Below are 16,399 nucleotides of genomic sequence, written 5' to 3' on the forward strand. Positions count from 1 at the left end.
TGCACTTCACTTTTTTTGTACAACGCACAAACATCGCAATGTGCTCCTATCCAGGGGCAGGGGAAGGGGGAAAAACCAGACCAACTGGTATCCCAACCACTAGGCTATGACTTTGTCTCGATGGAGCATGTAGCTTAAAATAGTTTCAATAGGAGTAGCGAGTTTTGTCACATTACAAGCTCAGAAAATTAGAATCGTGGGTCATGACTCAAGGCAACAAAATGCCATATACAGAACCTTTATAGGTTAAATATTCAAACAGAATCAAACACATAACAGGTAATGCATACTGAATGAAAAAAAAATGCCCTTTGATTAGACTATGTATAGGAAGTTATTATGATCATCATATGTGTAGGGTTTCTCAACCACCACAGAAACAGTAGTGTTAATATGGAAAATTTTAATACCAATAGGCTGACCAACCCACTAAGACAGGAGATCAAAACACTAGTTTATTCCCGAAACATAGTGAAATATAACATGACGAATATCCCTAACATGCTACAAAAATACAACAATTGGTGGCTTAGAATCAACAAAGGTACTTCATACCTCACCAGTTACAACGATTGCTAATCCAAAAACGGCAGAAACTCAACTCTTCAAGGAGATGGTCCTTTTCTGAATTGATACATGTTAGCAAATTCCAGACATAATTCGCGGTCCCTCATATCTCCCCAGCCTCCCCAACCCCTAAACCCTGCTTTATATCCTGCTTGATGCTCAAGAACATTTACTCCCCAATTGGGATTAATATTTCCAGCCTTATCAATGTCTTCTACTTTGATGTTCACCGCACCATTGTCAATGCAAGAACCTTTCTCCCCTTTGCCCTGATGCAAACCACATTTCCCAAAGTGAACGGCACTTGTTCGAGGACCTCTTAAAGAGTAAACAGGACCACCAAACGAAGGATAAACTGTTGCCCACATTGTTATATCCCAGTTGTAGTCATCAAAGAAACAAAACTCTCTCGCCTTTCTATGTATCTTCCTCCAAACAGTCCTATTGAAGGCATAACCCACATTGCCCATTCTCTCAGCAATCAAACTTTCCCACCCTTCTCCCCTTGATTTCACGTCACATGGTGCCAGATTCGCAGCATAACAATTAGGACACTTTATGGGCTTCAAATCTATGAGCATCTGTATGTTGCTATAAGCATTGGGAAAAATGTAGTGGTCCTCCTCTATGAAAAGAATATGACCCAAGTGCTGATTTGTCTCCTTCAACCCATCCCACACTGTGTTCATCATCCACCACCAGTGATGCTTCAATGACACAATCTTTGGCGACCGGTGGTTCCCATATTGATCTGGATTCCCTTTACAATGCTGCTTAATTGGGTCATCTTTATCCTTACAGTCAGCGGGTGAGACACCAGGAAAGCTGCTATTAAAGATATGGGGTGAGTAAGGGGCGAATATTTGTTTCACTTGACAAAATCTTATTCCTTCCACAATCTTGTTCATTTCTTCAAAGTTCCCATCATGGCTAACTATCAATAGAGTTTCACCAATCCCGTTTACGCGAGAAAGGCTCTCGATGACTACTTGGAGATATTCGGGGCGGTTGTGAACATATAGAACTATAGTTACATGATTCATGGCTAACTTTGGGAATAAGTCCAAGTTCCTTGGGGACAATTGATTTCGATTATCCAACATAATCGACAAATCATTCTGCTTGGGGAGGTTGAGTTTTCTGCTAAATTGGGAGTAGTTGTGGATCGATTTGAAATCCAGACTATTGTTATTCGGATATAGCAATACTGTATCCGTTTGAAGGAGAAAAAGCAGCAGAACAATCCCTGACAAAGTAGTCAGAACTACACACAAACAGCGGCGAAAAGCAGCATCTTTGAGCCGGGGTTTCTTGTTCAAAGCCATAAATCAACAGCACAGGAGACATCAAAAACGTTTCATGGCAGTTGCAAATATACCATTCACAGCTTCAGATTTCACAAAAGAAAACCAAATCTCTTCACAGTTGAACAATCAAAATATAACACACAGCTGAACAGTATAATTGAAAACTGCAGAACCCAAATGAGAACAAAACAAATTAGGGTGAGTACTAAAAACCTCCAAAATGGCCTTCAGAGTGTAGTTGAACTCAACTGAAGCTTCTTGTGGCTGAAATCCAAACCAACAACATGTTTGGAGTCCATACGGCAAAACCCATCAGTATAACAACCCAAAAGACTAGGGTTTTGACCGGTATTCAAAACAAAGGTTGAGATCAAAATTAATCTAGACTGGTGAAAAAGAAGAAACCGAAGATGGATTACAACAAATTCCCAAATGGGTATACACAAAATCTGGATTTGAGTGATTAGATTGCTCAGAGACGCGGAAAGCGTAGGAGAGCAACGGTCAACACAACGACTTGACCGGCCGGGGGACCAGGTTCACCCGAACAAATCAGAGACTTTCAGGAAGCTTCACCATAGATGACTGACTTCTTTTGACTTGAAAGATAGTAAAATGGGTTTCAATGCTTTATTTTTAGAGTACTCAAATTTGAGTGAGTAAAACTCTATTTTTGTATTGTATGTTTCAATGGGTAAACTCAAATTCAAACACAAATATGTATAAATTTGAATAAAAATTTTATTAATGACAATATTGTAAATTTAAATGTGTGAAATTTGCCTTCAAAAATTAGTAAGGGTTTGAGTCTAACCAAATTTGAGTAAGGTAGGTTTTGGGTAAGGAGTGGAGGAGAGTTTTGAATGAGTTTTACTCAAATTTGAGTTTGAGTCAAGATTTGAGTAAGGAATGAATATGCTCTTACAAGACAAGACAAGAAATAACTAATCAAAATTCGCATACCTACTTTTTTTTCCCTTTATCAGGGAGATAAATATGGATTCATAAAAGGTTGAAATGCAATTGCAAAACTTTAATCTGGAAGACAATGAATAGTCATCCAATCATGTAAATCACTTGCCATACTAATTTTATTAATACTACCTTGTCACAGAACGAGCCTCACAAATACGAATATAAATGTGTTTGGAATCATTCGATTCTTGTTAGTCACCACTAGGGGTGTGCAAAAAACCCGACCCGACCCGAAGGGTTTCGGGCGGGGCCGAACATATGGTTCAATCGGGTACGGATACACTCTTCCAAAAAAAATCAGTTTTTGGTTCGGGGTGCTGTTTTTTCTTACCCGACCAAAAGGCACGAATTCATATAGTTTACTTCAGTTTTTGGTCAGACCCAACCCGACCAAAAAAATCGGTTACGCGGACGGATATCCTCCTCCTTCAGTTCGGGTTCGGGTCCCAAAAATTCGATAACCGACCAGTCGGGGTTGGGGCCGAACCCGACCCGTGCACTCACCACGATAGGCGAGGTTTGCACCGGATCTGTGCACTCCCGTGTGGGGGAGTGGCATTTTTGCTTACAGGGGGCAAAGATGTCTTTGAGACCCATGTGAAATTAAATACTAGTGTTAAGATAGATTATTGGGAACTGCCAGGAGGTGTGGGGTCTGATAACTGGATTATTAAAACAATTAGCATTACTTGTACACATATGATAAGTTTCTTTTCTTCCCGTCGGCAGATAGGAAACCAAGTCATGTACTCTTTTGCCTTAAACTATAAGTGATACTGAACGAGTTATCATTTCTTTGAATTATTTGTGTCAGGGGCGGAGGCTAGATTGTAATACAGCGCAATCAAATATCTAAACACCGTTTAAAAAATAAAAATGCAACATTCTAGTGAATACAGAATACTTGAGATGATTTTTAAATTTTGTGGAGTCAAATATGTATATAATGAATAAAATCTATCATATTGTACAAATTTAGCAAGTGAATGGGATCAAGTGTCCATTTGTAATAAATGTGTCTGAAATCATCCGATGCATGTTAGTCTCTCACGGTAGATGAGGTCTGCAGTCTGCACGGTAGATGAGGTCTGCACACATATCAGACGACTGTGTCCAGATCATTTATGCACTCTCCCATATGTAGCATTTTTGCTAATAGGGGCAAAGATGTCTTTTGACATTATGGCCAAAAACAAAGAGAGTAAGTTATTGGGAATTACCAGGAGGTGGAGGGGTTTGATAGCTGGATTATTAAAACAATTAGCATTACTTGTGTATATATATACCAAGTCTGACACTATTAAACAAGTAGGGCATTACTTGTACACATGTGATAAGCCTCTTTTCTTCTCCCCGTCGGCAAGTAGGAAGCACAAGTCATGTGGAGTATCTTTTACTTAAACTAAAGTGATTCCTAAAAGAGCAAGTTAACATTCTTCAAGCTATGGGTACTGGGGACAGAGGCATGATTGTTACCTAATGAGATCAAATACCTAAACACCTATTATTCGTCCGCGGTTTGGCGTACCTTTTTTTTCCCTTCCTTTTTTTTACTCTCTCCATGTCAATACAGCCAGCTAAATGGGCCCACCTCTTGGTAGTACAGGCCCTTGGTGCTGGCAACTAAACGTACTCCAGCAATTCTAGTGGATGATTACTTCAGATAATTTTCTTAACTCCTGCGAAGTCAAATCGGTATATAATTAAAATCTAGGCTCATATTGGACAAATTTTGCAATCAAGTGGGTCATATAGAAGAGATTATTTTCCTTCCTTATTCTGAGGCAATCTCAGTCCTATAAAATTCACATAAGGTCTATAGCTTGTATCCCTTCAAATTGCCCAAAGAATGCTAATTAAGTTGGTAGACATGTTAATGGTTGTGTTGTAGTGCGTGAGTTGGACTCCCATAATTGGGAACGATCATGACAGGCATGTGCATGAAAAAGAAAGAGAACAGAGGAAATACAAAATGAACCCAAAAAAAAAATTATTGTCAACAATGGCCATTTTACTTTTGCTGCTAATGAAAGGGAGAGAGAGGGGGCATGACATGACCTCATTGCCAAAAAAGTGCTTAATCTAATGCTAGGTCCATCATATCATGGGGCCAATCATCCCATCGTTGTGAGACATTTCACCAAAAATTGCCTTGAAATGAACGGGTTCCTGTTGCCAGATTTTGACATCGGAAATCAAAACAAGGAGTTGGTCATAGGCGAGCAATGAGGAGGTGGTTATTCCGTGCTCTCGCGTGATGGTGGGGTCTTTAGAGCATAACATGTCGGTGATCCAAGAGCAATTGATAATTCTCGGAAGTTAGATACTTGGGGCTAATAATATCCGGACAATTAGATATCAGAGCAAATAAAACCCAAGTCCAAAACACAAGTAACATATTTGAGCAAAAAGGGACCCTCTATTTCTTGAATTCTTACACCCTGTGCTCACCACCAAGAGTTCATCATTTGAAATTCCATGCAACCGATATTACATCCAACATGTACAGTTACCTTTTGCTTTTGATTATGTGCAAATATAAGGTTGCAGTAAGATGAAGGATTTAGGGGAGAGGAAGAAACCAAGCAGGGAGTGATGAAGAAATTCATTTCAATAGAAGAAGGTAAGGCAAACAACACTATCCACAGTAATGTTACATTTCCAACTGCATCCAAAGCATGATATTGCTTTGAATCCAACTGTAGGCAAAACCGAAAGTTCAGTAGAAAGCTTGTCTCTCTGTTTAGGAAATATTCAAGTACCAAGAAGCGCGAGCTGTATTAGACTAATTATGTTGGGATCGAGTCAAAGGTTCTCATTTGTTATGGCTTGGACCTTTTATACAGATCTTGATGCACAAACTCGTCCTGTATTTTTCAAGAAAGAGAATTGACATAGGACTCATTCAAAGTCGTCACCGATAAGGGAATCATGCAAAATATTGGAAGAACAACGGTGGAACTACCTCATGGTATTCCCTTCCAGAGAATGACACACGAAACTAAAAGGTGTAAACTAGGGTGCCACTTATCAGCATGAATCAATACTTTGCACATTCAAATTTCTGTTCCACAGTGAAGTCAGTACAATAAAATCTCACTGCAGCAAGGAGTAAATTATCATACCCAAAATGAATGTGAATCCCCATAAACAGGTTTGAATAGCGAAAATCCTACTTTTTCCTACATGAGCCCTTCTTTTCTAACACATCAATGGCATCGTCATAACTGATTTCCTAATAATAACACATCTGTAATTTTTACTCCACAAGTATCGGGTACAAGTATTCATTTTTTAACCTTCTTCAGAGGCTTGTAAAGGACTGCAGTAACGTACTTTGTTCGAAACCGGTGAGTGGAACTAAGTGCCACCAAAGATTGGCCCGTACGGCCTTTCTGAATGTACAAATGGTTCAACAATGCGTTTAATGGCTTCTCCAGAGACTCAGGATTGCCACTGATGGATGATGGGTGATCTAGTGGTGATTGTTGCAGTAGTGGAGGTAATTCAGGCAATTTTTCGTTAAAATCTTCCAAAGTGAACGGTGAGTTATCATAGCTTGAAATAGGGGAAGAAGGAGATTCAGATCCAGATACATCATTACGGACTTCGGGAACAGAATCCTGCACAATACATTGGCCAGTTGCAATGTGATTAATAATCAAACATAACCAACCACAATAAGGACTTGAATGCAGATGACCAAGAAGCTAAAGATTTACTGTAAGAACATTTGTTCCATAGTCTCTTGGGGGTGACTCAAAAAGCCGAGAATGGCTCTTGCTTGACAGACTAATGTGAAGATTGGAATGATTACTCTGAGGCCTTACTGCAATCTAGGATAATGAAACTGTGGACGCACTCAAGGATGAAACTAGGCATTGCCGGGAAAAGAGAGAGAGAGAGAGAGGGAGAGGGATGAAACTAGAATTCTAGAAAAAATCTCTCACTAGGGTTAGACAAGATATTGATGAGCACTCATCAGAAAACGGAAAGTCGAAGTTACTGGCTACGTAATAGGAATACAAGAGTGTTAGATAGGGAAGCTGCGGTTTCTTTGTTCTTTCTCGTTTTCCCCTGAGCCACAACAACTTGGTTTTATGCAACTAGTAAACTACTATCAAATTCAAGTCCATCAATGAATTGGATCTACAAAGTTATTAATGTTTGGAAAGTTTTCAAGGACTATTATCACTGATGAAACTATAAAACAAACAATTCTTTACAGGCAAACTTCAGTTCCAATAGCCACAGGGAAACGGGATGATATTGGGCTTAAAATTGCTACTAAACCATTGTTTTAGCATACGTCATAGAACAATGTGGCTAAAGAAACAGATGGAGCAAATTCTCTGAATTATTTCTCAAGGACAATAAGACTTTCCTTCCCATAGATCAAATGGTAGAAACTATAGTCATAGATGAATTGTGGCCGACTTAGGGTCAATCCCTGCAGTCTAGATCACTTAGGGTCTATTCCATATCATTGATGAAACGTTTCTGAAGACCCTCAACTATTGAAACCTCAACCACCGCAGAATAGGTTGCCAGGGTTAATCCCATAACCTTGAGTTCTTGGCTGCACAATGATGCCAGTGGCCATTACATAATGGGATGCTAAACATAGACAACACAGCTCAACATATGATGCTATAGGACAAGGAGCTGTTAAGTGTCAAGTAACGAGTTATAGGACAAGGACAACTGTTACATCACAGTTCTAGATCTCTCAATTTGCAGCGGCAAGTACATTCATGGTGACCGCTTTCTTAAAAAAAACTGTTTGGTCTACTTGTATCATACCTCTCCAGCTCTCGTAAATGAATATTCTAAACTGTTGTTCACTCAATCTATAAATATTAAGAGGCGTATTTAAATGAGAATTCGTTCGCAACGGTCACTCAAACAGCGGTTTGGATCCGTTTAACTGAACTGTGTAAGCCGAAGGAATAACAAGGGTGCCAAAAAACCTGAAACCACATCAGCTGATAACAAAAGACAGAAGGAGTGATAAGACTACCTATTGGCAGTTATCCGGTGCTATATAGTCCCTCATCTAAAATCTTTCTGAGTTCATCTTCATGAGCTCAAAATTTGTTATTGTCAGCTAATGTGTTGAAAAGTTACAGCATACCACAAGGATTGCATTATTATTGTCAGCAAATGTGTGGTAACAAAATCAAACACAACGAAATATGACATAGTTGACTGATCAATCATTCACTTTCTAACATATAAACAAATACATACAAACATGCCAGTAGATTCATTTTGCTTGCAGTTGGATCAAGTTCAAGAATGAAGAGAGTTTATCTCATATTGGAGACCTGATCCACCCTCATACTAGGCGGATTTACGTGAAATTAAGGGTGCTTGGGCAGATGATTTCAGAAGCAATAAATGTTTAATGAACAGGGGAACATGTTTAATGAATAGGATAGGATAAATTACGGGTCAAGTCAGTAAGTCAGCAATGACAGGTAAGAACCACAATGGAAATGCATATGGAAAAACACCATAACATCCTTTTCCACAGAGAATTTGTGCAGGTCTGCTAGATGTGTTTCAGCAAGTGTTTCTGTTTTCCTGGAAGATCAGTATAGGGAGATGATTTTGAAAACTGTTTCCACAAAATAATTACCAAAATAGCCAATTATCAGGAAACTACCGGGAGTTATCCATTCCAAAACAGGAACCAAGATTTTCAATGCACTTCTAATAGTTCAAAAATGTCAGCACGCATACAAGTCGCCACAAGTTTCGAAGCAAACATATCCCCTTTTGCCAACAAGAAAACAGAGAGGAAAAGAACAGGATCCTCTTTATATAAAGAAAAACAGTTCAAAAGTAAGATAATTTACCTGTAGATCAAGAACATGAAAGATATTCCCCAATTCATCACGCTCCTGTGGCAACTCCGGAGAGTACCTCCATTGTCCGTCAACGATAAAACGGTAATGGTAAACACCTGATGGGAGCACTTTCATAATTGTGAAGTCCTTGCCTGATTTTTGTAGGAAATCTCTGGTAGAAAGAAATTAGTTGTTGATATCAATCAATATTGCCCTCAATCAAGAATAGAATTCAGACAGAAAGTGGAAAGAACTAACAAGAACTTAAAGCAAATCTCAAACCTCGTCCCCCAATTATCCCATGATCCCTCAATGGCCACTTGCTTTCCACCAAAACTCCACGTAATCATCGTGGGTATCCCCGTCCCTGAATAATCGATCCGAGTTGAATATTGGGCCGCTGAGTTACTATGTATTGGCATCATCGCATTGGGTCTCTGTAAAGGATTGATGGGGACCTGAACATGAATATGGTCATATGGAGCTTCGTATAAGTAAATGTCAAGAAGGTCTAATTTCAAATTCCACAGAACTTGAAGGCCACTTGAAGCAATAGCATTTTCAGATTAACAGGTCCCAAATTAAACCTTAGTCAATTTCCTAACCCTGACCAAAAATTAAGAGACTCTGTTGCATTTATTCTACTCATATTGGAACTAGAGTGAATCTCATTTTCCAACTCTCATCCAAAACCTACATACCCAATGACCCAGAACTTCAGTTAGTTGAACACACACACACACACAAAAAACCCTTCAGGTAGAAGCAGAAATCTTGAAAATGCTCATAATGATTACCAAAGAGGTAAAACTGACCTGAGGAGCGAATATGAAAGGAGAGCAGTAAGGCCTAGGGCTATGAGGAGGGGACTGAACCATGGAGTCTGTTAAAGGACCACCATGTGCATACTCCATGTACTCTTCACCCTCTTCATCAGCAGTGCTGCTGGTAATTCCAGAGGGACCAGCCTCATCCTTCCTCCCACTAACATTACCCATCACTGCAAAATGGACAAAACCCACAAAGAAAAAATTATCTCCAGAGAAATAATTACCAAAATCAATCAACACCCCACTAGCACCCAAGCAAATACAAAACACGTATACATCTATATATACAAATGACAGAGAAGTCAGGTGTTTTGGTTTATTACCGAAGAACCAGTGAACAAGAAGCAAAAAGTGGAAACAGTAAAACCTTGGATTGGGGGTTTTAGTGACATACCCATATCTCTATTTATGTATATATATAATTGCAGAGATCCAAGAAAAGGGAAACCACCCACCCACAATTAACTGAAGGGGAGAGGGGGGGCAGGTAAAAATTGATTTTTGCAGGCTTTGCCGTTGATTGATGGAAAGCTTTATTTGTCTTCTCTTTCCCTCTCACACTCCCATTCTCTCTCTCTCTCCCTCTCTCTTATTAAAGTAAAGGCAACTGGGATTAAAGGGGTAGGAAAGCGATTTTATTCTCCAATGAGTTTGGAAGATCCCTTGCCTTGGTGGACTAATGACGTTGGTTTAAAGGGGTAGTTGCTTTGCCCATCATTAAGAGCACTTCTACCATATAATTTCCCTACTATCTGGGCACTGACCAGATATCAACTGCCATTGCAATTTCCTGGGCAAACCTACCAATATGTGTAAATGACATTTTAACCCTCGAGCATTATTACTGTACTTGAATTTTTTTGACAGCCATTAACTTGAATTAAAATCCTATGTTTTGGGTGACTGAAAAACTTGCAAGAAATTACCATTTGAATGCTATCAATTAACCCTAATGAAATTATGGGAATCACCATCTCCATAGTAGAGAGTTGTTACTAATAATTACATTATGAGTACTAATAGAAGGCATCGATTGCCATATGGTATAGTCGTTATCATGGTCATCTTCGCATGTGAATTAGATGTTGCGTGCATGTACAATATCTTTTCATATTGTTGAAAAATTTTAATGTGATATTTATTCAAATGGAATTCTCTTCGGTCTATAAACAAAGTTAAGCAAATGTGCCATATGGCTTCTATATTGATTTATGATCCATTCAACTCCTAGACCCATGGATGTAGATCAAGTATACAAGGGAAAAAATGGATATGGCAATCGCAAAACTCTATGAGGATGGATAAGGTGTATGATTTTGGACTATATAATGAAGTATATGACAACATTATGTGACTTAAATGGTCAGTCGCATGATCCGCGTATTTAATTTTTATAATTAAAAGTTCATGATGTGTGAAGTAGATTATGCATCACAATTTTTGGGCATCATGTCAGGGTAAAATCCTCTAATTAAGATGCTATTGTAGTTTTATTGGATGATTGACTTGTGCATATTTTATGCTTTTTAACTGATACAAAATACAATTGATTGTTCAAAAAGTATGTATGTCTTATGACTATATTTAACCTTTTCAACAAAGTATATTGTATGAGTACATTAGGGCATATATTTCAGAAATCCTATTTGCACCGATGAAAAGTGTAGGGAAACGGTACCGACCGCCGCGCGCGGCCGTCTCCGGCCACCGGACGGCGGATCCGAGCCGTCCAAAAATTTAAAAAAAAAAAACCGAGGGCCCTAACATGGGAATCAACGGCATCCGATGTGTGTAGGGTGCTTGATCTAGACACCCTATTTTTCGTGTATATGTGCTCGGATCGGCCGTCCGGTGGCCGGAGACGGCCACGCGCGGCGGTCGGTACCGTTTTTCTACACTTTTCATCGGTGCAAATAGCACCACTCCATATATTTATCTTCTAAAAGTGAAAATAAAAGATCTTATTACTACTACCCTTGGTTGTTCAATAGTTAAATACTAAGATTTCTCGCTCAACGTTTGGATTCAAATCACCGAAGTCACTTGATGAGACTAAACCTGCTTTTTATATATCTTTGAGAGTACTCGATAAGACGCAACCTTCGGTCCCAATAAAAGTGCAGCCTAACTAACTATATATTTATTTTTGTGATTCGTCAATAATACATTTAATTGGTGGAAAAGATTTGCAAAGAATTTAAGTCATTGGCTTCTTTTTCGCCGTGCATTCACATGTCTCACTGAAGTCAGTTGATGAGACTAAACCTACTTTCTATATATCTCTGAGAGTACTCGATAGGATCTAACCTTCGGTCCCAATAAAAGTGCAGCCTAACTAATTGTATATTTATTTTTGTGATTCATCAGTAATACATTTGGTGGAAAAGATTTGGAAAGAATTAAGCCATTGTCTCCTTTTTCGCCCTTCGTTCATATGTGTAACAAGACTACCATTTCCATCAACATCCATCTCCAAATCACAGCCCCTAATTATGCTTTGGGGGCTTAATTAGGGTATCTATCTTCCCATGTGATCGACTTTTTGCCTTGGCTTTGTTCAACTCACTAATGGGATATGTCCACATCATGTGCTAGTTGAGCGCCTTGTTGGAAATTACCCTCATTCCACAAAATTTGAAATCATCAAATGGAAGGAAACTCAACTCTTGTCTTGTTATATCTTTAGAAAAATGCTAACACACCCCTTAGGACAGCGAATAGTGTATTAAAAAAAATGCATCGGTATCTGAGAAAGTGTCATGGTATCCGTAAACTGTGCATTAAAGTTTCTAACTTGTTTGACGATGTATGTATATTATTTCTGACTTTGTAGGCGATGGTAATTAGTAACATCGATCCATAGTATTAGGCAGAAGGACAACATTTTTCTTCCTCCACGACAAGGAAAATCTTTCACAAGTTCTGGGTGGCATTCCAAATACCATGCTTGATTTTGCATGAGCTCATGATCTCCGTCATTTTACCGATATGCCAGTTGGCTGACTTTGTTTACTGTGAGAAGTCAATGGTCAGATCTTGCCGAAGACAAGATTGGATTATTATTTCTGGGGGTCTTTTTCTCGTAGGAGATTGTTTCTTGGGCTATTGTATATAGTTCGTTGCTACGGACTCTCACGTTATTGATGTAATGTCCCGTTATTTTATCCTCACACGATATATTTATGAAAATGATCATTCCAAAATGGTTTTTGTTAATGTTAAAACTGTTCTGCTCATAAGAGGTTTGTACTTTGCAAGATGGTACAAGTTTTTTTTTATATATGTATAACAGTTTTGACATTAACAAAAATAATTGATTTTCAAGAAAATGTTTTAGAGAGAAGCTACATACACTTCATTTTTCCACTACATAGTTATACTATATTTCATGTGGGGCCCACTTTGGGTCTCACAAAAATTCAGAAAAATACCTATAAATTTAAAAAAATTATTTTATGGGATTCTATAAAAAAAATCAATTCCAACGAATATCAATAAGTGTTATTTCTCAATCCGTAGGGCCCCATAAAATAATATTTTAAAATTTATGGGTATTTTGCTGAATTTTTGTGGAATCCGGAGTGGACTCTACATGAAATATAGTGTACCATATAGTGAAACAATGTAGTACTGTGTACCTATCTTTATTGTTTTACTTATGATGATTTATTCATTGTGTGCCCAATTAATGTTTTGATACAAAAATTTCACCTATGCTTTTACCACCTTCGATTTACGTCTTTCAGGTATATTTTTATCCTTTCGAAATTTCTCCACTCAGTTTTATTTCTTCCATCTCTCCTTGTCTGTAATTTTCCCCTTCATATATTTCTCTTCACACTAGCTAGCTTTTTCTCAATCTTTTCTAATTAGATTTTTGATAGTCGCAAGCCTAATTCAATAAATATAAAAAATAATAAGAAAGAGTTCCATGCACGATTTGATCAGATAAATTTGCCCCGCTAAACAAAAATCACAACAATGTCCCGAATCCAACCATCTAGAATGATGGGAGGCATATAGGGGGTACCACGATCGGGAGAAAGTGGGCATCTCTTTTTGTTCATCCAATCAATGATAACAAGCTCAAAAGCCAAAATGAAGATGCCAACCAATCCTAGGATCACAACTTCCACCCCTTAGGTCATTGATCTTTGAAAAAACAATGCAGTGAGAATCTAAAGAGATCAATTTTCACTTTGAAGAATCCTCAGTAAAGGGGAGAAGGGCAAATTAAAAAGAAAAGGGGAAAAAAAAAAAAGTGGTTTTTGAAAAAAGTAGTATTTGCTAGCTTAATTAATGGGGAATCTTTTAAAAATTAAGAGGTTGGTAGTTAGATGTTGGCATCAAATTGGAGGAAAGTGTGACAGCGGGAGAGAATCTGGTGAAGTCCTTTTCGGACATAGTCCCCACCTCTAGGTGATGGAAACCCATGGAGTAAATGTAATTATTGGACAATTTGTGGGGACACATGACATGGTCCTGACCAATTTGACATGGATCCAATGATGTTTCGTTGAGTTTGTGAGAAGAAACCTTTAGTGAGCATGATGTTCCGTCGAATTTGCGAGAAAGAAATTAGTTGAGAAGAGCGTAAACTGGTTCAGACACTCAAGTTGTCGAAAAGAAAAAAAAACCCGTTGCGAGTCTATCGCTATCGCGGTTGTTCATTTAAGGCTACTTTGAAAATTTGTCAAAGACTCGTAACTTTAGCCCCAAATAGTTGCGAAAAGATAACTTCTCCTTATATATATAACTATCTCAATGTTTCTTTCTAATGAAAAGAGTTGCAACAATTATGGAAATGGCTTACTTTCAACGAGCCACCTAAATCTAACGTTCTTGTGTGATTTGCTTTCAATTCCTTTATTTTACGCATTCTAGAATGCCCCGACTTTAATTCCACTAGCAGGCGGTGTAAAATTGTCACTAAATACCGTAGGTTGGCCCGAACACTGAACCATCAAAGTCCTAATAACAAGACCAATATGGGAGTCTGATCGTGTGACAGTTGAAGCTGGGGTACTCAAAAGACTGATAGTTGGCCGTAATCATTGGCAATCACTTTCTCCACAATTACAAGTTGTATTTTTCCTTTTGGTTTTTTCCCCTGCAATTAAAGCCCACTTGTCCCTTGCACTTATGATGCACAGGGTTCTACTTCTTCCTTGAAGGCGAAGGCTCAAGAAAGAAAGAAGTGCTCAAAGCATACATTTATACATAGGCAGAAGAAGAGATGAAAACTAGGGCCTTTTCTACTTATGGATTTTAGCTCTCTCCGGTATTCTCTTAGGCCCCGATTCTGCTAATTGTGAGATAATGATTTATCTCGTAAAACGAAAAATAAGTGCTTAAAAAATAAGAACCACTAAAAGGCGCCTTATGGTCCAAATTCTTGAGGCCAAATTCGGTTTAGTTTGGGCCTTTGTGAATCCTTCTTGGACATTGTTCAATTTTGTGGTGCTTCTCACATAAGATCATTCACGTAAACATTACGTAGCTTGATAAAACATCTATAGCTTTACGATCAAAACAGATTTGTGATGAAAAAAAAATTAGGCGGACAAACTGATTTTCAGTAAAAAAAAAGAAAGAAAAAAAGGCTAGCTTGATAATAGTGTTTTTTTTAGACATCTCTCTATCTTTGTGAGAAGTGGCCCCAAAAACCCAAAAAGGGATTTGTCAATGCTAAGTGCAATTTGTCTTGGCATTAAAGGGAGTTTAGTAGTCAAATACAAGTCAATTTTTCACTAAGTACGGCCCTGGATGAGCTTATTTGCAGGTGCCCACTGTCCACTATGCAAACGTTAAAGTCCTTTGCTTAGTTGGTTGATGGGTATGTTTCCCGTAATTGATTGATTAAAGTTTGATTTTTGAGATTAAGCTGCAAGAAAGTTTTTTTTTTTCTTACATTCTCAAGTTCCAGCGTGGATGTCATACCGTTGACCCAACCGAAGGAGAAGATTAACTGAGGTGTGAATCAACTGACTCGAACAATCATGACCATCGGCATCGAAAAAGAAGTCTTCGAACATAAATTGAGTAGTTGCGTACCCCATGCTTTCCGTTATTTTAATGATTTCAATCACTTTCAAACAAAGAAAAAATGATTTCAATAAAAGCTAAAGAAAAAGCCAAAGGCCTAAGGCCTAAGGCCAATTTGGCTTCTGATTTTCTATGATTATGATTATGTTTGGAAAAATGACGGCCCAGGACACTTTGGGGGCCCAAATTATCAAAAAGGATGAGCCCATTTTGAAAATTTACCGAGTACAAAGCTACTCACTAATCCTTACTAGTCATTAGCAGGAAATCACGTTCTTACTAGTCATTAAACGGGAATTCTAATCCTGGGCTGACATTTTTCCATTATGTTTCTTCTTTGGGCTTCTTCTTTTTGTTGTTCAATAATTCAGTCAGCGATTACGATCATTTTGGTGAACAAGATCAATCCAATTATGTTAATACGAAAATAAAGTACAACAAAACAAAATACTACAATAACAAAACAAAACAAAAAAAAAAAAAAAAAGTCGCATGAAACCAGATGACGGAGATTACGATCATCATTACTATGATTTTCGTGAATCTCATTTTTTATAGTTTCACATAAATGCCGAAATAAGAGTAGACCGAATCTAGGATCATGCTAATAACTGAGCCCAAGTGGGCCCATAAGGGCATTTGATGGCTATTGGGCTGGACCCAAGTGGTTCTGATGGGTTGGCACTATATGTAGGCTTAGTCCAACAACTTGGGCCCATATTATTTCTGGGCTCGAAAAAATCAATCCGCTGTACAGATAGATAAAATAAAAAAACACGTGGCCGATGACCATACGATGCTAGGTAGGGGGAGTGATCATAAG

The 16,399-nt window shown here is 38.3% G+C and overlaps 2 protein-coding genes across 4 annotated transcripts; both read right to left on the minus strand.

Moving 5' to 3' along the window:
• Nucleotides 1–383: 383 nt before the first annotated feature.
• On the minus strand, nt 384–2,850 carry LOC131330347 (alpha-1,6-mannosyl-glycoprotein 2-beta-N-acetylglucosaminyltransferase-like). The gene has a single exon (XM_058363893.1). It carries the CDS (start codon nt 1,890–1,892, stop codon nt 606–608), a length of 1,287 nt encoding a protein of 428 aa, XP_058219876.1. The 5' UTR covers nt 1,893–2,850; the 3' UTR covers nt 384–605.
• Nucleotides 2,851–5,876: 3,026 nt separating this feature from the next.
• On the minus strand, nt 5,877–10,139 carry LOC131330348 (SNF1-related protein kinase regulatory subunit beta-2-like). 3 transcript variants are annotated; one of them, XM_058363896.1, is made up of 5 exons: nt 9,987–10,139; nt 9,517–9,701; nt 8,984–9,159; nt 8,711–8,873; nt 5,877–6,472 (listed from the first exon to the last, which is right to left on the minus strand). In XM_058363896.1, exons 2-5 carry the CDS (start codon nt 9,697–9,699, stop codon nt 6,137–6,139), a joined length of 858 nt encoding a protein of 285 aa, XP_058219879.1. In that variant the 5' UTR covers nt 9,700–9,701; nt 9,987–10,139; the 3' UTR covers nt 5,877–6,136. The 3 variants fall into 3 exon arrangements, with proteins under 3 accessions (XP_058219879.1, XP_058219877.1, XP_058219878.1); XM_058363894.1 differs by having other exon boundaries at nt 9,926–10,135; XM_058363895.1 differs by having other exon boundaries at nt 9,855–10,133.
• Between the last annotated feature and the right edge of the window lie 6,260 nt (nt 10,140–16,399).

This window comes from Rhododendron vialii, chromosome 6a (assembly GCF_030253575.1).
Source record: "Rhododendron vialii isolate Sample 1 chromosome 6a, ASM3025357v1".
Classification (NCBI taxonomy): Eukaryota; Viridiplantae; Streptophyta; class Magnoliopsida; order Ericales; family Ericaceae; genus Rhododendron; species Rhododendron vialii.